Source organism: Peromyscus eremicus, chromosome 11 (genome assembly GCF_949786415.1).
Source record: "Peromyscus eremicus chromosome 11, PerEre_H2_v1, whole genome shotgun sequence".
Lineage (NCBI taxonomy): Eukaryota > Metazoa > Chordata > Mammalia > Rodentia > Cricetidae > Peromyscus > Peromyscus eremicus.
In genome coordinates, this window is record NC_081427.1 from 35,736,613 (window position 1) to 35,759,256 (window position 22,644).

At 40.1% G+C, this 22,644-nt stretch overlaps 1 protein-coding gene and 1 pseudogene across 2 annotated transcripts in view; one reads left to right on the top strand and one right to left on the bottom strand.

The window, feature by feature from the left end:
* Positions 1 to 1,822: 1,822 nt before the first annotated feature.
* The window catches only part of Emb (embigin), a 48,598-nt gene continuing 27,776 nt past the window's right edge, over positions 1,823 to 22,644 (bottom strand). For both annotated transcript variants that reach the window (XM_059276138.1, XM_059276139.1), the window contains exons 4-9: positions 22,371 to 22,459; positions 10,402 to 10,529; positions 7,149 to 7,428; positions 5,160 to 5,193; positions 2,642 to 2,696; positions 1,823 to 2,051 (exon numbers count right to left, since the gene is read on the bottom strand). In XM_059276138.1, the coding sequence (XP_059132121.1) occupies positions 2,034 to 2,051; positions 2,642 to 2,696; positions 5,160 to 5,193; positions 7,149 to 7,428; positions 10,402 to 10,529; positions 22,371 to 22,459 (604 nt within the window). In that variant the 3' untranslated portion in view covers positions 1,823 to 2,033. The remainder of the gene's footprint in view (positions 2,052 to 2,641; positions 2,697 to 5,159; positions 5,194 to 7,148; positions 7,429 to 10,401; positions 10,530 to 22,370; positions 22,460 to 22,644) is intronic.
* Positions 20,171 to 21,091, top strand: LOC131921439 (Y-box-binding protein 1-like; annotated as a pseudogene).

Genomic DNA, 22,644 nt, shown 5'->3' on the forward strand with positions numbered 1-22,644 from the left:
GGAAATTTTATGGCATCATTAAATCTAATTATTATGTTGAATACTCATCAACTGGAAAGATTAATAGAATTTCCCAGGTGTCTACTGTATAAAGTCAGCATAGTTTTCCTGCTTCAGCCTTTGTTTTTGTTTTTGTTTTTTTGTTTTGCAGCTATTTACAATTGGTCCTTAGACAATCCATTCACCATCTCCATGAGGCTAGTTAGAAGCGTTCCATTTTAATCTACTAAGCATAGAATAATTTTCCAAAAGTACTCCAGAGAGACCCTGAAAGGCCAAAAATCAACTTAAATATTTGAGAATCTTTTCTACTTAAAATTACTGAGATAACTTATCTTCATTAGAAAAATACAGAGCACACATTGCCCGTCAACGTTTCAATGCATTATATAAGTATTTCAGATTACTTTACCTTCGGGTAGCATTTTTTTTTTCTCGAAAACTATTTCAACATAAATAGGCAGTGGCAGCAAAGCAAATGGATGAATCCTTCCAGCAAAGTTATTTGTTGGGCTTTTGTATGTATCCAATCACAGTCACACTGTTTTGAGTGGGACTTGCTCTCTGAATTCAAAATGTTTAGACTAATTATACTGGCTGCCATGAGCTCATCAAGATGATCTTGTCAAATTAAGCACGAATTAAAAGCAAAACAAATGTGTGGCTAAATGAGACTAAGGAAAAAAGAGGACATCTACTACCAAGAGGTGCGCTCTAGTTCAATATGATCTACATGTGGAGTTAACATGTATTAGAAAATACTGAATTGTGTTGCATCAACAAAACACAAAGCAGCTGCCATGGCAATTTTATATGTATTATTCTAGCTAGTAATAGTGGTAAACATGAGTCGAAATGTTACAGTATTTTCGCTATCAGAATCTTGTCCTTTCCTTAGCTAGTGCACAAGGCATATGCTTCTAGTTTCCATTGTTAAATCAGTGGATTCTTTCTACCCAACCTCTAATCCCTCAATCCCCAAGAACCATGGATTTCTTTTACTGCCATCCCATTGGCCCCTCTTTGTTTCTCATTGTTCTTAATCCTGTTTTCTGGAAGCAGTGTGTCACAACCCAACCCCAACCCCTCCCCGCCCCCCCCCCCCCCCCGCAGCAACCAGGGACACCTAATCTACTATCCAAGGCACTACTTTTATACCTTTAGCCAGCTATGATACCAGAAACCAGATAGCAAATAAAGGTACCCAGAAGCCATGAGCCACAAAGGCATGCAGGTAGCGGGTGTCATACGGTGACCACATGGATCTGCACTCTGAAACATCAACACCAGCGGGGCTGATGAGGTCCAAACCCCATGGCAAAGAACAAGGAAAGTGTCCTACTTAAGACCAAGAAGCATTTAGGCTTTAAGTATAAAAAGGCGGTAATGAGTGTGGTAAGATGTGAAGCTCTGGTGTTGATACTGACTGTGGGGAAGCACATGATTTATACTCCCTCATTTTACACCGTTATTTATGGAGCAAAAGTATATCTTAGCGTGGAGACTGCAGAGTAGCCATCATTATCGAAAGTATAGTTTCTATTTCCTAGAGAAAACACTTTCAATACCACAGAAGGATACACTTCACATGAAAACTGTTATCAATACTTCTATAAGTAGTTATGAATGATTGGGGGAAACACTTTTAAGACAACTGGTAAAAAGCTTTCTCTTTCATAAATTCTTTGGTAATAAACAGATCTTTAGTGATATTTATTTGTGGATTAATTAACTGATTTTGCTGATGTCTGTTCTGTGTCCCTTATCTCCCGGACCAGGATAAAATTTATTATCTAGGTTATAGCTCACAGAACACATCCGGAACAATTTACTTCGCTTTAATGAAAAGCAATTACAAAAGGAAAATACATCTTTAGGTAGGAGAGGGCCTATATGGTTTAAAAAGCTACCGTTCTATTGTGCGTGTGCAGGAAATTTTTGTCTTTTAAAAATCTAAAATTCACACGTTCTTGAAAGGAAGCAGAAATACAAACTCTTTGTACATCTTCTCAAGGCGAAATGTTCTGTTTTATTCACTGTTCCACAGACTCCTGAATTAAACAAAACAGAATGAAGCAGTTACTGCCATGCTATCTATGATAACTTAACTATCATTTTAGCAAAGCAAAGGAGTGATAGAAAGTGAGCTTGCCATCTACTGGCAAAGCAAGTCCTAACATTGATGAACTAAGACAATTATGAATCAATTGTGAAAATTAGCTGTGACAGACGAAATCATTGCATTGACCATATGGAAGTATATGAGAATAAAATCAAAGAATACAGAAAATTTGAGTTGAGAATTTAAAAATTACACAAAAGCTTTAAAAGAAACCAACCCAAGGTAAATATATATATACCATGAAATAAAGCTGGGTATGGTGGTACAAGCCTGTAATCCCATAAAATCCTAGCACATTCCAGCACTCAGGAGGCTGAAACAGGAGAATTACCACCATTCTCTGGTAAAAAAGGATACTATTAATTTTTGTATAAGTCCGTATTTTCTTCTGTTACTGTGTACACAAGTGTATTCAAGCACACAGTGAACTAGGTCTTTTAGGAATCTGGAAGCCAGAATAAGGTTTAATAGCCCAGTATATTGAACTCCACCTTTTCATATGATTGAGAAGTAACTTACATTTTTTCTGAGCCTGGGGGCATTGTTTTCTATACCATTGCTATCATCCGATTTCCTGTGTCAAAAAAAAGAAGGACAGTCACCAGACGTTCACAATGCACACAATTAAGTCATTGTAGTATTGACATCATAACTATATGTAAACGCTACAATGGCAGTGCCCACTGAATTCACTCTTCCTAACAGTGTTCTACTTGTAATGTTGACTTTTCTTATGTGATTGCTAAGGGAGAACCTCCTGCCACGGGCATGGTAACAAAGATTTGCTCGATCTAAGCAGAGGGAGAACTGATTCTTCCCAGGCAAGAGTAGAGCCACAGGCATGCATGTAACCATTAACTCTCACATTGTTCTGAAACAAGATAACAGTCAACCAGGAGCTTAGCCAACATGTATGAGAAGTCATAATCCAATGCTTATTACACTAAATTATAAGCTACATACGGCCCTTTGTATCAAGTCAAGACTATTAAGTATGGCCTTTAGATGCTTAAGCATGACTACATGAGAAAATCATTGAGCATAGTGAATAGCAGTAGAGATGCTGTGGGTAGGCCTGTACTCATGAGGCTGTTATTATCGACAAGTAAAAATCAGCCACCCAACCATGCATGTCAAAACTGGACTGCAGAAGTCTTGGATGATGGACAATAATCAACTTGACTTCTCATTGAGTTCCTTGAGAGAAGTCACTGCTTTTAATGTTATATATTTGTTATCTTTTAAATCATTTTTACCAAGAAACTACAAAAGACCAGGGATACCAACACATATAAATATATGTAGAGTATACCAAACATGTAACATATGAAACTGTTATCTGTGAAAAAAAATTAGTTCCTAACTAAATTAACTAGAATATCTAAAATGAACTATAGCAAGGGTTGATCTAAATGAGCTTAAAATACTCTTGTTAATTTATACCTAAAAGTAAGACATTCATTGTGATGGCTGCATTGGAATAAAGGATGGAGAACATGTGTGTTATTCTAATATTAAATAAAAGGAATAAAACAATTATTTATATTATAGATTAAACCATGTTGGCATTGTTTTAAGATGTTTGCGGGAGGCATTGAGTAGGGTAAGCTGTGGTAATAAAAATTAAACTACATGGACTTGATAGTCCGTTCTGCATAGCAAATTAGGATGCAGCCCCAGCCCCTAGTGACTGCACAGGAGTGGTCGGAGACAATGGACATGATGGGGGTGAGAGGAAAGAAGATACATAAGAGGGGCCAGTTTAACTCTTTACATACTCCTGCCACACTTTTTATGACTTGAAAAAAATAAGAAAGAGGTCCAGGAAATGGGAATCAGGGAGATTGAAAGTTCCACTTACAATTTTGTGTCCTTAACTTGGAAGCACATTATCTTGTTGGTTCATTTTACCTACTGTATATGAACTGTGTCTTTGACCACTGCTACGAGTATGTGAAGAACTCTGCCTCCCTCTTGCTCTTACAGACTCACAGCTCACGGCCCCTTGGGCTGATAGAAGACAACTTCCAGCACCATCTTGTATTGGTAATGGTTGGGGGTGGGGGCTTCCCTTTCATGAGCACCTCTCAGAGGTCTTAGTCTGGTCTCTTTTGGTTCACAGACACTGGTTGTTTCTCAGATTTTAGTCCCTGTCTTGGGAGCCTTTATTCTCTGGAAGAAGTATTCCACCATCCCCAAACCAAATAAAATGGCCACCATCCTGGCCATTTTATTCCCAGCTATCCTCATGTTCTACTCTTAAAAAGAACAAAACATGAGTTCTCTCAAAAGTAACTCTCATAGAATCCTAGGCCAGTGATCTTCATTGTGAAAGAACAGTACCACGGGATGATGGTTTTAAAAAATCCACATGCCCAGTCCCAACCTAAGTGGTTCTGATTGTTCTGATCTAGTGAGGCCTGTACATTGTACTCTTTTTCCCCCCCATTTTTCTTTATCTGGATGTTTTACTTGCATATGTATGTGTGTGGCATGTGTGTGCATATGCCTCTGGAAGACAGAGAGCACATCAGATCCCCTAGAATTGCTGTTATAGACTGTCGAGAGCTGTCATGTGGCTGCCAGGAATTGAACCCATGTCTTCTAGAAGAGCATCAAATGCTCTTAACCACTAAGCCATCTCTCTAGCCTCAAGAACATTGTATTCTTAAGAAGCTTCATCAGTGATCAAAAATATACCAAGGTAAAGAATCATTTAAATAAATTAATACATCTGTTTACTACGCAACAAAATCTGTTCCAAGCACTCACACAAATAAATTATTACTCGTTCAAAAAATGTGTGTAGGAACACCATGATGAACCCATTTTTCAGCAATAAAACCAGAACAGTTATTGATGGAGGGGTAGACACTGGATACCAAACTTCACCGTCACACAGATAAATACAGAAAACAGCAAGCACATCACCATGTTCTTGTGGTTGTTCTTGTTTCTAACTGCAAACATTTCACTTCATTTCATATTTATGTGCATTTTACCCAAGTGAAAAAAAAATCAATTAAAAAATACTTACAGCTGTTCAATTTGTTCAAATTCTTTCCCATCATCTGTATAAAGACAAACAAAAAGGATATAACAATTGAGCATGTGAAGCCATGTTTACATGTTCCATTCAATCTGCGCCCTAACAACTTTTCCCATGGAAAGAAGTGCCACCTTTGATAGCTCTGCCTCCCTCTGCTTCCTCAAACAGGATGCCAGACTCTACCCGAATCTCTGATCAGAACTGTTTGGCATCCTGGGATTTTTTTCAAAACTATGACGCCATTATATATGATACAAGCTAGAGTCATCAGAGAGGAAGGAGCCTCCATGAGATCCAGCTGTAAGGCATTTTCTCATTTCGTGATCAATGGGGGAGGGCCCAGTCCATGGTGGGTGGTGCCATCTCTGGGCTGCTGGTTCTGGTTTCTATAAGAAGGTGGACTGAGCAAGTCAGGGGAAGCAAGCCAGCAAGCCAGTAAGCAGCACTCCTCCATGGCCTCTGCATCAGCTCCTGCCTCCAGGATCCTGCCCTGCTTGAGTTCCTGTCCTGACTTCTTCCAATGATGGACTGTGATCTGGAAGTGTAAGCCAAATAAACCCTAACCCTCCCCAACTTGTTTTTTGGTCATGGTGTTTTTGTCACAGCAACAGAAACCCTAACTAAGACAACGTGATGATTTCTATCAAGGGTTTCCCATCCAACAGCCCAACAGACATGGGTTTAAAACAACGCTAATGCAACCTTGACTTTATGAGAATCTAGGATACTTGATAAATTACTTTTTAAATGGAGACTGGGGAGACAGTTTAGTCATAAAGTGCTTGCTGTAGAAGAATTAGGCCCAAAGCTCAATTCCCAGAACCCACATAAAAAGGCAGGCATGGTGGTGTACACTTGTAATGCTAGGCAGGGAGAGGGAAATAAGAGGATCCATGGAGCTCAGTGGCTGCCACTCTAGTCTAATTGGTGAGCACCAGGCCAATGAAAGACCATGTGTCAAAAGGAGTGGACAGCATTCCTAAGTCAAGTTTATGCTCTGACCTCCAAATACACACACACACACACACACACACACACACACACACACACACGAGCACCCACACACAAATGCAATCCCCCTGACACAAATGATTACAATGAATTATTTAAGTGAAAAAAATCTTAAGGAATCCAACTTTTTCCTAATATTCCAATGTCAACACACATTCCCGACCTCATGCATAGTGGGACCAAGAAACGAAAGATTTTAATTTTAACATGAACATCTTTTAGGCCGATGAAATAAAGACCAAGAGTCCAGGCTCATAGACCATTACCATTATGGTTACAAACATAAATATTGGCCCAAATATGAAACATTGAATTGTTCTTTACAAACCATTTTTACTTATTTTGTGTGTGTGTATACGTGTGTGTATATTTGTGTATGTGCACATTTATATGTGTGAATGCATGTGCACACACCATATGCGCACCATAACCTGGGTGTGAAGGTCACAGCATGACCTCAGGTGTTTGTTCAGTCTTTGATGACTTCCTTGATAGGATCTTCCTGCTGCTTTCCACTGAGTATGCCAGGCTAGCTGGCTTACAAGCTTCCAGGGGTCTGCCGCCTTAACCTCCCTCCTCAACACAGAAGCACTAAGATTATAGATGCCAATGTTATGCTTTTTACATGGGCTCTGGAGATGTGAATTCAGGTGCTAACACGTGTGTAACAAACGCTTTTTACGCCGGGCGGTGGTGGCGCACGCCTTTAATCCCAGCACTCGGGAGGCAGAGCCAGGCGGATCTCTGTGAGTTCGAGGCCAGCCTGGACTACCAAGTGAGTCCCAGGAAAGGCGCAAAGCTACACAGAGAAACCCTGTCTCGAAAAACCAAAAAAAAAAAAAAACGCTTTTTACACAGTGAGCCATCTCCCCAGCCCTTCCCCAGAACTTGTAAGTGACTATGTGTTAAGCCATAATACACACCATAACTAAACGATAAGGTAATAGAAAAAGTAAGAAACCTTACCTGGGTCATTCTTTTTCTTCTGTGTGTACACTTCACAAAGCAGAATGATAGCCACTAAGAGAATAACTTCAGCAATGATGGCGAGAAACGGCTTGAGGGGCACCATGAAGCTGAGCACCACCAGCTCAATGCGCTCTTCACTCTCACCTAACTGGAAGACCGCGCGGCACCAGTAGGAGCCTCCATCTTTCTCCAAGAGATGCTTTACCTTGAGTCGTGTTTCATTAGCATAGGATCCATTTATAACATACTTATCATCCTTGTAAACATCAATAGGAACCTAATGCACGGAGACATTAAAATCCTTACATAATGCAAAAAAGAGATACATGTCCCAGGAGAGCTAATTCTGGGCAAAGCTAGAAGATGGAGCCAAGAAAACTACTTACTGGAAAGGGGCATATTAAAATGTATGAGTCATTGCAGGAGGTTGGTATTCCAGCAGCAAGCAAGGGAAAAAGTCTACTTAGCTATGAGGACTTAGCCCTGAATGTCTGAACCCACAAATATATGTCTAGGTCATCATTAGTAAATAATAGGTGAGAATCCAAGGCAGAAGATTTCCAGTCATCTAGTTTTCCTTTCTCCTTATTTTATTTTTAATGTACATACGTACATTGGTCTTTTGCTATGGGTGTTGTGTCCCCTGGAACTGGAACTACAGACAGTTCTGAGCTGCCATGTGGGTGCTGGGAATTGAACCCAGGTCCTCTGGAAGAACAGCCAGTGCTCTTAACCATGAAGCTATCTCTCCAGACTCTGGTTTTCCTTTCTCATATATGACTCACTCTCTACAAGTGGAGACAGGTAGGTAAAAAGGAAACAATACACATTTAAAGAGATCATTCTGGTCACTCCTGACGACAGATCACTAATCTGACAACTGAGTTCCCTACCCTGCAACTGTAGTTGAAATCATCAAGGCTCCTTAGCTGATGACCTCCAATGATCAGCTCTCTCACCCTAGATGCCTGTTTCTTCCTTTCATGTCCCAGTTTTTTTCTCTCCCAGGTAGACTGGCTTCTGGGAGCTGCTGGGTTTTCCTGAGGCTCGCAAAGTCATATTTAGAAGCTGTTATACTTAATCTAAATTAAATTTTATCCTCAGGACATTAGATACCTTCACTGCTCTATCACTCAACTGAGATGCTCAATAAATGCAAATCTGCATACAAATGTTCTCAGGTTATCCCAGGAAGAATTCTCTGTAAACATATTTGCCAAAAGGGGAAAAAAAGAATGACCTTGACCTATCTCTATGTACACAGGCATAGAATGGCCTGGAATATTCATGACACAAACCAGCATATGAATCAGAGACAATAAATCAAAGGACTGAATTTTAAGAAAGCACAGAGCTAATTGCGATACAGATGATGACTTAACATTTTGAAATGGTACTTGACCTAAGATGTTGACCTGTGACCCCTTCCCTGTCCCTGTCTCACAGCTGATTATGACCAGGATCAAAGCCAAATGAAGAGAATAATGATTCATACAGCAACCCCCCAAAAAAAACACCCCAACTTTAAATTAGGCTATATATTCCAAACATCACAACTGGTATTTGTTTTTACAATTTATATTTCAACAACATGTGTAGACTCCTGGCCTAATCATCAATAAGACAAAAGGCAGAGGCCTCATTGTTCAAGCTGACCCCTGCATGATCTAGAGCTATTTTCTTGAAACATTAAAGCAATGTTATCACAGAAGTGGACACGCTCCTTCCCAGGCCCTTCTTCCATCCTCCTCAACAGCTCACTGCAACACCAACTTCGTTTCTTTAAAACTTCATTGAAAGATTTGTTCTGTTTCATGTGTCCCATCTAGAATTACAGCTTTTCTTCAATAGGACTTTAATATGAAAACTCATTAGCATCGAGGCAAGAAAAGGTACCCCACAGCACCATGCCCCAAGTTTTAAGCTCTTTGGAGCTACCCGGGAAAGGACAGGAAGCCAGTGATAATTTATTCATTGAATACTCTTGTTTTCTTCACATCAGCTGTACAAAGCCAATTGTCTTAGATATATCAGCCTTGAAGTCCACTTCTTTCCAACGTGTGAAATACCCCAACGTGCTAATGACACTCCACAAAAACTAAGACCTAAGTTTAAGTGACCGAATTTCCATTCATCTTTTTCAAATAGTGCCAATACATTGCATCCCATGTCAGATATTTCAGAAGACAAACTAGAAAAGGAGCCTGGGATTTTTTTTTTTTTTTCCTAGTTACTGGCAAGAAGCAGAAGTGAGTGAGGATTTTATGATGAAATTATTTCTAACCTGGTCAATTAAAAATGCTTTGGTTTTGCCTCATTATGTAGTCTGGGATAACACCAAAACCTCTATACATGGCCTTGAAAATACAATGATCCCCCTGCTTCATTCAGCTTCCCACAGGTCTGGGATTACAAGCACATGTCATTAAACCAGGCAAAAATTCTCTCTCTTTTTATTTTTAATTTTGTTTTCTAGCAGAGCCTCACCATGCAGCTTTGGTTAGCCTGGCTTTACCTGGAACCACCTCTTTGGTTTGCCTCAAACATATGTCAATCCTCCTGTCTCAGTTTTCTTGGTACTGGGATTACAGGCACACACCACCGTGCCCATCTGAAAATGAATTTTGGTTTTCTTTCAAAGAATTTAATTAAATTGCAATAATTTAATTTGCAAATTTAAATAAATTGCAAAACCTAAAAAGAAAAAAGTACAATCCAATAAAACACTGAGAGCTTCTTCACACATATAATGGAATATGCTGAAAACATCCAATGACAACTCCATTTATCACTGTGGTTTCTTGGTAATTATAAGTTGTAACAGAAGTGTTAGTTTCCCTAGGAATTAATTTTTAGTCAGCTATAATCTTATTTACGAATGAAAAGGTTCTTTTGTTTTGTTTTCTTCAAATCAGAGAAAAAAGATCTTTTGTGTATACACATGTGTATACATGTCTGTGTGGGTGTTTGAGCACATTTATGTGTGATGTATGTGGAGGCTGGAGATACATCAAGTGCCCTTCCTCAATTATTCTCCGCTTTGTTTTTGAGACAGAGCCTAAATCTGGAGTTCACCTGTCAAGACTAGCCTGTCTGGCTCAGGAAGCCTATGGGATGGTCCTGTCTCCATCTCTCGAATGGCATGCCCTGCTTCTTACATTGGCACAGAGGATCCACACTCTGCTCCTTCCTACTTAAAGGGCAAGCACTCTGACCAACTGAACTGTCTTCCCAGCAAATATGATCTTACCTGTACACTTCCATTACTCGTGTACCAAGTCCAATTTAAAGGAAGACCATCTTGACATTCACACTTCAGGACAGTAGAATCCCCCACGTAAGTGATCAATGGCTTGTTTTTTCCATGAACGCTGGGTACTAAGATAAATTGAGAAAAATGTTCATTACTGAGGCTGTTTAAGCAAAAGAAATGTACCAAACTTCAGGACATTTCCCCACTTGGTTTTCTTACTAATGCATCGTTCTCATCGTGCAGTTTTGATTGTAAATAAAACGAAACCAACTTGTAGTCATTAAGAGATGGTAGCAGCAGCAGTGATAACAGAAGCAGAGGGAAAACCCCAATAGGATTGTCTGCAGCGGACCACTGAAAGAAAAGCCTCCAGTGATTAAAATTACAACCTTTCCAAGTTTGCAACAAACTATGAAATGCTTGAGATAAAGGAGCCTCCAGTTTTCAAGGCTGTTCCTTTTCCCCCCACTTACTGCGATAGTGGGACACTTTCTTCACAGCTTCACCCTTAGAGCACATGAGTAAAAAGTCAAACTTTTCAGGCTAGAAAATCTTTTAATGGATGCAAATTTGTAAACAGCCAGCCGACTTAAGAGAAAGTGGTAACACAGAGGAACAAAGGAAAAAAATCAAGGGGAAAAGAGGATGTGGCTCCAGGGTAGAGCGCTTGCCTAGTGCGCACAAGTTCTTCATTGTTATAAACATATTTATATCATTATAAATGACGCATACTAATATTAATTATGGTACATTTCTTAGTCAAGAAAGTTTGAAGCGTATACGATTAAGTAACAATACTAAAGAAGATAAAGTCAGAAAAACTACATTTTAAAGACATGAACAATTTGCTTAAGCAAATTCCGACATAGGAACACAAATATTCAATTAAAAGCCACAGGTGAGATCCGTCCCTCATCGTTCCCACACTGACTATGAAGATGGATCAACAAGGTACCTTTGTCCATTTTCTTTTTTCCTAATTTTCCTAATTTTAGGTTTTTTTTTTAAATTTTGTGTTTTTCAACTCCTTATTAGTCGACAAGGATAGCTAAATATTATGGTGTCAAAATGTATAGGTAATTTTAACTTTCAGTGCAGAGATTAGAAAGATTTCCAACCGCGACAGCTAAGTCTCTAGGTTAAATGTGTTCCAAGGGTTCTTAAATTTTCTACTACTGATGTAACTGAGCATTTGCAGGATGCGTGAACTGTAAAGATGGGAAAGGGGAAAAAAATCAGTAATGATTAAAAAAGGAATTATGGTGTTAATTAACCAGACAAGGATCAAAACCAGTTTCCTTTGTGGGTTCTGTCCTTAGGTGAGCAGTGCATCAGTGATAAGACAAACTTGCATATTTTATTGTTTAAAGAGAACCCAAATCATTGGTTCTGATACAATTACATATATATATATCATCGTTGTCCTCTTCAGGGTTATTGGTCAGCGGTGTGTAACGAGACAAAGTCAGTAGTAAAGACAGGCATGGGTGATGAAGGATGCCACCCACGAAGACATGAGCACTTCAATAACCAAATAATGACAGACAGGGCAATCTCGAAGTCAGTGGGTATGAAGGTCTGGCTAGCAAGTATCTTCCATAGTCTCTAGTATTAGAATATTTGGTCCCCAGTTGGTAGCTGTTTGGGGAGGCTTAGGGTGTGGCCTTGCTGGAGGCAGTATGTCACTGGAGGTGGGTTTTGAGAGCTTAAAGACTTCACCACTTGAGTTTGCTTTTTTTCTGCTTCCTGCCTGAGGTTTACGATGAGGGTCTCCATCTTCCGCTCCAGCCGCCATGCCTGCCGCTCGATGCCACACTTCCCTGCCATGACGGACTCTTAAACCTCGGAAACCGTCAGCACAAATGAACTCTTTCGGATGTAAGTTGTCTCGGTCATGGCGTTTGGTCACACTGACAGGAAGTAACTAAGACACTGGTTGTCACACTCTTTGTAACCTCAGAAACATGTTTGGATGAAATTAAATGGTCTACAAAGATGCAAACTACCAATCAGGCATCGCAATAGAGGCAAGCACTTTATGACATTGCTATGGGACACGATCAGAGGTGAGTGTACATGACCAGACTAAAGTGCTTGAATTCCAATTATCCCTCCCAGAAGAAACTGGTGAGCTGACCCCACTAGAAGAGCTTAGCATTCCTTATACTAACTAACTCACAAGCATACCTTACTTACGGACACCTGCTAAGCAGTAGCTCCTTAGGATTATCTTCAAATGTCAGGTATAAGTGTTGGAAGGAACTCAGCACAATGTTCTAATAATGACATGAAGATAAGACTGAGGGCCAGGAAATAAATACTTGACGTGTAATGACAGCTTTGATATAAAGATATCTGATGGATAGTGCATTATACTCTTGCTACGTTGTTGTAAAGGGTTAAATAAGAGTTTATTTATGGAAAGTGCTTGGTACATGATAACTGTCACAAAGTTCCAACTTTTATTGGGATTATGTCATGGCACAGTGCTCTTAAATCAAGCTTTTCTATAATTAATGGTTGTGTTCTTGATATGTAATGTCCATTAGCCACTTTAATAAGAACAATTACTATCTTTTTTTTTTTTTTTTTTTGTGTGTGTGTGTGTGTGTGTGTGTGTGTGTGTGTGTGAGTGTTTAGGTCAGCTAGCCTTTTGGAGCAGAGGAGACATAAGTTCTATAGGGAAAAGACAGAGAACTATCACTCATCTATGTGTGTCAGCACCGTGTCAACATCTAAAATCACCCAAGAACAGAGAGAACTTTAAACTGAATTTCTTTGTGAGTCACCCAGACCGTCTGGAAACGGAGATGACAAAGACAAGAAGAGATGAATGACTAGGAGAAAAGGGCAAAGGAGCTGAGTGAAGAAATAGTAGCTCCAGACCAGTGAGAGCCCTGGTCCATTCAAATACCACAAAGGAGACAATTCCTCCTCAGTGAAGTCATGGGACAAGCTCTCTCACTGCTCTGGCCACCCAGCCAAGCACTAGATAAGATTCTGTATGCATGTTGTAGTTCAGCATACATTATAACAACTTAAAGCAGGATGCCCAGCTAGGTCCTCCCAATAACAAGAAATAAAACCGGTTAAAGAGATCAAAACAAGCTTCCTTCTAGACATAGGTGGTATGTGGAGCAGAAAGGATATATGAAAAAAAAAATCACCCTACACATTATTACAAAACCTAAGAGTAAAACAGAAATGCCTCACTTACAACATACTGTTTATAATGAGAAGAGACAGGGAAAAAAAAGCAGATAGTAATTTGATAAAACCAAGAACCAAAATTTTAAGAAAATAATTTAAGTCTAAATGTATTTAAATGGAAAGGGGGTGAGGGGAGAGGAGTCTCTTCCAAAGGTGTTCTGCCCCAAGTCAGGCTACTATATGTCAACATTATCAGTCTACAGCTACTACCTCCAAACTCATTTATAAATCCAGATGGCTCAGAAGTTGAGGAAAATAACCACTATGAAAAAAATTGGAAGTGATTCTTAGATCCAAGGGGAAGAGCAGACCATCTGTTTTGATACTGATGTAACAAGTATATTTTAAGTTACTGAGGAAAAGAAAATGATTAAATGTCAAAATGTTAAAGGCTCAATTGGGTGGAGTCCCAGAACATTTTATTCTGATTTGTTTCTTACGGTGGGGTCAATTTCTTCACTAAAAACTGGTGGTGGGAGCTGCATAAGGCTGGGCAATGGTCTGTGGACTGAGGAGGTCTCTGTTAGACTCTATATAACTTCCTTTCCTTCACTCAACACTTGGGTTTCTAGCCTTAGAAAGAGGAAATGGCAATGCTTGCTCATATTGTAGCACACAGACTCATCTGTTTTCTAGAACTGAGGATTGAGAGACACAAATAAGTCCATCCGTGTTGACTCTGTTTTGCCCCCAGTTCAGATGAACGCTCTTCCTTCTCCACAGTTGTAAACACTAAACTAAGTTTGGGTTGTAGAGGGACAGATTATTCTACTTTGATTGAAGTTTGTAAGCACTCGCCAGAAAAAAGGAAAGAAAGAAAGAAAGAAAGAAAGAAAGAAAGAAAGAAAGAAAGAAAGAGAAAGAAAGAAAGAAAGAAAGAAAGAAAGAAAGAAAGAAAGAAAGAAAGAAAGAAAGAAAGAAAGAAAGAGGGAGGGAGGAAGGAAGGAAGAAAGAAAGAAAGGAAGGAAGGAAGGAAGGAAGGAAGGAAGGAAGGAAAGAAGGAAAGAAGGAAAAGAAAAGAAAGAAGCTACCCACGCTGTCAAGTCTTCCTAAGATTTAACACAAGCAACGTTCATATTCCTGGCTAGCCAACAATCACACGATTTGGCTTGCTTATGCATAGTTCCCTATCTGTGGTTTTTGTCGTCAAAAGGGAAGACTGGAAAACGTCCTGGATGTCCTGACAAAGCACTTCCAACCTCCCAGCTTCACAGCACCTTCTCACCAGGCTTCTATACCAAATACGCAGCACTTGGTGAGGCTCTAGAACCTATGGGAAATATAGGGAACAGCCCAGTGTTTGAGGGCTGGTGGTTCACTCTAGGGCGTAGAGGACCCACCAATGTTTTAGAAGGTGTCAATTAAAGATCTACAGATCAAGCATGGATCAGAACTTGCCTGTCCTTTTCTGAAGCCACAAGGTCCCTCCCTACCATACCTAAAATGGAGTTGAGTCACACTTCTCAGGGCCCATGTGGAAAAGCAGAAAGGGTAGCTTTAAAGCCCTGGTTCACTGACTTCTTGTACTGGGCTGAGCTCACTATTAGGTAAAGACTGCTCCGAAGAACACTCTGAAGCCCAGCACTAGTCAGGGCCACAGTTTCGCTATCCCAGGCTCTCTATCTTCTAGACACTCTATTTCTCAAACTTGGTATGTGTCTTAGTTAGGGTTTCTATTGCTGTGATAAAAGACCTTGACCAAAAGCAACTTGGGAAAGAAAGGGTTTATTTCAGCTTACGACTCTCAGATCACACATAAAATTAGCTAGCACAGCATGCTTCTTTCTCAAGAAATTTCCTTTAGCAGGAAATTACGTGTTGAAATACAACCAAAAGATTGTCACATATCCACAAACCAAGAATCAAAAGTGTGAAAGCCAGGGCTGGAGAGATAGCTCAGCAGTTAAGAGCAGTGACTATTCTTCCAGAGGACCTGGGTTCAATTCCCAGCAACCACAAGGCAGCTCACAACTGTCTGTAACTTCAGTTCTAAGGGACCTGACACCCTCACACAGACACACATGCAAGCAAAACACCAATGCATGTAAAATAAAAATAAACTTAAAAAAAAAAGTGGGAAAGTCAATTTTTGGACTGAGGGTGGGGGAATAGTGGAACTCTATTGTTCAGTAAAGCTCTATGATGGAGATGCTCGACACGTACCAGGCAGTGAGAAGGGGCTTTTTAAGAATCAGGTACCCTGTAAGAGCTGGCTTAGGAACCATGGATGGGCTATCAAACCAGCCCGTCTGAATGCTGAAATAAGGCTGCAGCCCAAACATTAGGCGACAATGCAGAGGCAGAGGAGCTGAAACACTGAAACCAAAAGTCCTTTCTCTTGCTCTCTTCTGTGTCTTGACTGTCTCCTACGCTAAAGATCTGCCGATCAAGCAAGTCTGGCTCAACCAGAAGCCTTTTCTAAAGCTGCCCAGCTTCCATCTGCTCTGCTCAGGATGATTATCAATAGCATAGCTAGCTAGACAGATGATAGATAGATGATAGATAGATAGATAGATAGATAGATAGATAGATAGATAGATAGATAGATAGATAGATAGATAGATTGTGGGTGTGTGTTTGTGATAGGGTCTCACTGGGTAGCCCTTGCTGGCCTAGAATTTGATATATAAACCAGGCTGGCCTTGAAGAGATCCACCCGCTTCTGCCTACAGTGTGATGAGATTAAAGGTATGTGCCAGCACTCCTGACCCAGAAGCATTTTTTTTCTAAACTGTACTGGGGATCACAGTTGGTTCAGGGCCACTGCTCACATTTAGAAACATGTATTGATAAGGACAGGATGATGATGTTCTAAGATATCATTTTAGTGTTTCAAAACTTTGAATAAAGTGGGACACAAGGGAGTCTCAGGACTGGAGGGTGCAAAGTCTAATTCAAACTAGAAAGGGGAGCTTGAATCTACCCAGCGAAAGTAACAGCTCTCCAAAGTGATGAAAATAAAGCTCTGTACTTGTGCATTCATAGGCTGGAACCCTGGCCCAAACGTTATGCTCATCTCAAGGGCAATTAGAAATGATCATATGAAGCAAAGACAGCTAAGACACCTTTAGGTGACTCTATTAGGCTACTTTTCCACACTTCACATCTGGAAAATTCTCAGGAAAGACAGATGACTGATTCAGAACCAGGCTCAACACATGCCATATTATCAAAATTTCACCATTACATTTTTGCATTTTCTGAGATTTTTGTTTTATTTTGTTTGGTTTGGTTTGGTTTTTTCAAAACAGGGTTTCTCTGTGTAACCCGGGCTGTCCTGAAACTCATTCTGTAGACCAAGCTCTGCCTCCTGAATGCTGGGATTAAAAGTGTACGCCACCACTGCCAGGCTCATTATGAGAATTTTAATATTAATAAATGTTACCGAAGTTTTTTCTCTCTCTCATAAGATTTGACCCACCACTAAGAACATTCATGCCATCATTCATGGGTGGGTGGGACATGATCCCCAGCGTATTAGCAGCTGCACCTCCACTCTCTTGCTCTGTCAGCATTGACAGACGTCAAGCACACAGAGTCAGCGGGATATATTTTTCCATCATACTCATCAGTAACATTGTTGAGGGATATTTGTACACTGTGTAACAGTGTAATGCTGTGATTGGTGCAATAAACAGCTTAAATTGTAGGTGGGTGGTGGTGGCGCATGCCTTTAATCCCAGCACTTGGGAGGCAGAGGCAGAGGAATCTCTGAGTTTGAGGCCAACCTGATCTACAGAGTGAGTTCCAGGACAGCCAGGGCTACACAGAGAAGCCCTGTCTCAAAAAAAAAAAAAAAAAAAAAAAAAAAGAATGATCTGGCTCATCAATTTACAGCACAAGATAAAACTGGCTTTTTATCCACATTTATTTGTAATACTAATAGGCAAAGATCATTCTCCCTAGGAAAAATCATAAGCAAACCATGTAGATAAAATTTCAAAAATATACACTAATACATAAGCCTAACAAACCTAATAAAATAATAACTATGATATAAGCTGTTGTACAGACGCCTTTAAATTCTACTCAAATAAAATTATTTCTCCAAACAATATTCAATTTTAAATGAATTACAGAGAGTTATTATTTTTAGCAAGGAATCTCTGAAAGGACCCAAATTACTAATTTTATAAATGTCTTCAGGATATAGTGCATACTTAAAAGTTACATTAATGTTAAGTGGGCATTAAAAACAAATGAGTTGAATTAAACTGCTTCAAGCCAATTTTCAAAGGAGATATGCAATAGCTTTTTGCAACCCTGCAAGATATGATTAAAACTGGTAATGGAGGTAAGCGTGGTGGTACACGCCTGTCATCACTTGGGAAGCTGAAGAAGGAAAATCAGAAGTCAAATATCATCCTTGGCTACAGAGCAAGTTTGTACATAGCAAGTTTGAAACTAGTCTGGGCTACGTGAGACCCTGTCTCAAAAGTAAATAAAAATAAAAAGCCTGTGGCTGGGAGGTCAGAGGCCCTGGAGGGAACCTATAAACTCTAATGTTGAATATGTGTTTTCACACTGCCATCTAAATATCTACATTTATACCCACATATCTGTGCTGCTCTCAGCCTTGGTAAAGGTTCTTTTTACAACGCATAGTGGTTAATACTCATCTCTATATATTTCTATATCAACCGCTCCAAGGACCTTGGTACCCCCTGAAAAAGGAAGGTAGAAAAAAATGTAAAAGCCAGAGAATAGGAAGGAATGCTGTAAAATGCTGCCTTCTAGACATGACAATCTGTACTCATAAAATCACAGGAGTTATGAGGACCTGTAACAGACATACATAAGATGGGCCCACTGTTCCATCATGAATGGGATCCATATCATTGTACATATTTATTACTATACTCTATTTTGTCCCTAACCACCCTGTCCACCTCCTAACTACTTGCTATCAACCTCCAAATAGTTTCTTCTGGTTTTATATTGCACATATTGCAACTTCTCTCTTTTTGTCCTACCCCTTCAGTTAGATCTCAACTGTAGACAAAGTTCAACACCCTTTGTAATAAGAACCATGAAGAAACTACGAATACAGGACACATACCTCAGCACAATGAAAGCATTATTATGGGAAACCTAGAGTCTTCACTATTCTAAATGGGGAAAAACCAAAAGTAATGAGATAGAAGGGTCTCCACTCAGAGATGGGAATGTTCATCTTAATTATCTGCTTATCAGCAAATCTATGGTAACAAAACCAAAACCAAAGTGAGCAAATAACCACGGGCATGCTCCCAAAGAAAGACCTCAACAAGTCTAGGCTCTTCTAGAAGTATTCCAGGGTCCAGCATTGTTCTCAGGAGCCAACCACACCCTATGTTGTGGCTCTGCAGACCATCCAGTAGGTCAAGTTCAGTAAACAGAAGGCACTGATAGTGATATACTTAATGGGAGTGTCTTCTTTATTAACAAAATAATTTATGAAGGTAAAAAAAAAAGTTTATTAAGCAGGGTAGTAGTACATGCCTTTAATCCCAGTATTCAGGAGGCACAGGCAGGTGGATCTCTATGAGTTCAAGGCCAGCCTGGTCTACAGAACAAATTCCAGGACAGCCAGGGGTACACAAAGAGAAACTCTGTCTTGAAAAACAAAACAAAATGAGTGTGGTTTAGGCTGCTATTATAAAGGTCAAATATTTAAAAAAAATAATTTACAAAATAAAAAGTTACAAGTTAAATATAATAAATTATAAAATTAGAAACATTTTAAAATTAAATTTAGCAGTGCATAAGTGTGCTGTGTTTAAAAAAAAAAAAAAAAAAAACTCTACAGTAGCACACAGTAGTCAGGCTTCAAATCACTCACCTCTCCTTTGCCAGATCAATCCCAGTCCAGCAAATTTATCCACAGAAAGTGCTCTTCTCACATGGACCATTTCCATCTTTTATGCTGTGTTTTTTATATATTTAGATAAACACATGCCTTTCTTTGTGTTACACTTGCATTCAGTACAGTGACCTCCTAGATATATCTAGGTCTACTGACAGATACTTAATGCCCTTCATTCATCTGAAGAATAGTCCTTCTGCAATACAGATCTGGTTCCCTTCCTCACTGTCCTTTATCAGCAAAGCTGAGGAAAAGTTCTCTTGTGATATTAATAGAATCACAAAAGCCTAAGGCTGTCATAGCTGTCTCCTTTAATTCAACAGCTGAATGAGACAGAGGAAAGAGCTACTGAGCAACGTACTCCAAATGCCAGACACGCACTGGCAGGAGCATAGATATAGTTCTAGTCTAGGAACAGCAGACTCTGCCACAAAGCCAAGGTCTATGGTAGGCTACACTCTCCCCAGGCTTACCCTGAACACCGAGGCTGAAATTACCCAATGATGCAGTTCATGAGTAGCATCTTGTCTCTGGAAGACACATGACTGTGTTCCGAAATGCTCACACTTGATGACCCAAAACTCAGGGACCACTGTGCATCACAGAGGTAGATTAGACTTTGATAGTCCTCTAAACTCCAAGTCTTGGCGGACCCCAGAGAGCCCTGAGAGCCCCACCACCGCCGCTGGCCCAGTCATGACCACCGCAACCATGAGCAAAGAGGCAGAGACCCAGCAGCCGCCCTCAGCGCCGCCGCCAACACCAAGCCCGGCTCCACCGGGAGTGGCAGCCCGGGCGGCCTCACATTGGCGGCGGCGCCCGCCGGCGGGGAGAAGGTCATCGGGAAGGTTTTAGGAACAGTAAAATGGTTCAATGTAAGGAAAGGATACGGTTTCATCAACAGGAATGACACCAAGGAAGACATATTTGTACACCAGACTGCCATAAAGAAGAATAACCCCAGGAAGTACCTTCGCAGTGTAGGAGATGGAGAGACTGTGGAGTTTGATGTTGTTGAAGGAGAAAAGTGTGCGGAGGCAGCAAATGTTACAGGCCCTGGTGGAGTTCCAGTTCAAGGCAGTAAATACGCAGCAGACCATAACCACTATAGACGCTATCCACGTGGTAGGGGTCCTCCACGCAATTACCAGCAAAATTACCAGACTAGTGAGAGTGGGGAAAAGAACGAGGGATCGGAAAGCGTTCCTGAAGGCCAAGCCCAACAACGCTGGCCCTGGCCCTATCGCAGGCGAAGGTTCCCACCTTACTGCTTAAGGAGACCCTATAGGCATCGACCACAGAGAAGTGATGGAGGGTGCTGACAACCAGGGTGCAGGAGAGCAAGGTAGACCAGTGAGACAGAATATGTATCGGGGTTACAGACCACGATTCCGCAGGGGCCCTCCTCGCCAAAGACAGCCTAAAGAGGATGGCAATGAAGAGGACAAGGAAAATCAAGGAGATGAGACCCAAGGCCAGCAGCCACCTCAACGTCGGTACCGCCGCAACTTCAATTACCGACGCAGACGCCCAGAGAACCCTAAACCACAAGATGGCAAAGAGACAAAAGCAGCCGTTCCACCAGCTGAGAATTCGTCCGCTCCCGAGGCTGAGCAGGACGGGGCTGAGTAAATGTCGGCTTACCATCTCTACCACCATCCTGTTTGGTCATCCAACAAGAAGAAATGATATGAAATTCCAGCAATAAGAAATGAACCAAGATTGGAGCTGAAGACCTTAAGTGCTTGCTTTTTGCCCGTTGACCAGATACAGTAGAACTATCTGCATTATCTATGCAGTATGGGGTTTTTATTATTTTTACCTAAAGATGTCTCTTTTTAGTAATGACAAATGTGTTTTTTTGTTTTTTTAAAAAAAGGTCTGGTTTTTCTCAATACATCTTTAATGGTTTTTAAATTGTTTCATATCTGGTCAAGTTGAGATTTTTAAGAACATTTTTAATTTGTAATAAAATTTACAATTTGATTTTTTTCAAAAAAAAAAGTCAACAAACTTCAAGCACCTGTTAATAAAGGTCTTAAATAATTAAAAAAAACTGGAAGTCTTAAAGCCACTGATATACAATATCAAACTATAATATCGCCGTCTGGGAACATAGTAACTCACAATCTAGATGACTTAGAGATGCTGTAACATCATTTAAGCCACCAACCAGCTTCTAAATCATGACACGGGAGATCTATTTCTAGTTATGAATGCTGGGCCTTATCTTAGCTGTTATTTTAATCTGTTTCTCTTCATCTACTTTTGCCTTGGGGCTTTTTACCTTTCTTTCTGTATGTCCTACTTTCTTGCTTCTCATGTCTGGCTGGCTGGCAGCTGCCTCGTTTCTGACCCCAGTTGTCTCTTTTTTTCTCCCTCATTCTCTTCTATTCTTCCCTCCCCGCCCAAGCCTAGATTTCTCCTCCTACTTATTCTCTCTGCCCGCCAGCCCCGCCTATCCCTCTCCTGTCTAGCTATTGGAAGTTCAGCTTTTTATTAGACCAATCAATTGTCTTAGGCAGGCAAGGTAAAACAGCAACACTTTTTTACAATTAACAATTTACAATTAAACAAGTGCAGCAGAAACAAATGTAACACACCTACACTTAGTTAAAGTAATATTCCGAAACAGAGGGCTCAATTAACAAATAAATTTAAGACATTTATAGAAGTTATGAAAACCTTGGCAACCGGCCTTTTGAGCTAAAATTTGTATTTTAAACAGAGATAGAAGAAAAAGAAGGGGTGAGTTGGGAAAGGCAAGAGCATGGTCAAGGTTACCTCTTGGGACTCAATGCAAAGTAAATGACTTTCTTTCAGCTGAACTACATTTATTACTATAGTAGTTACATAAAACACGAGGGGCATAGAAATCTAAGGACGTAATGTTGAAGTTATAAATACTGACCTCTGATATTAAATGTTCCTCTGAGCTCCTCTTTTCCATTCAAGAAACAAGAATAATTTCCCATTTGTTTGCTATTAAAAATGATGAACCTGGAGATAATTAGAGTTATTAATACAAGCTTACTTCTTACAAACATTTAACAAAAATGAAGTCATTAATCCAAATTTTAAAACAGAAATAATTCTGTAAACAGGAAAATTAGAATATTAGCATAACATTCAAATGACTGCAAAGGAAAAATCCTTACTCAGTAGAAAGTTGCGTAGAAACTGGC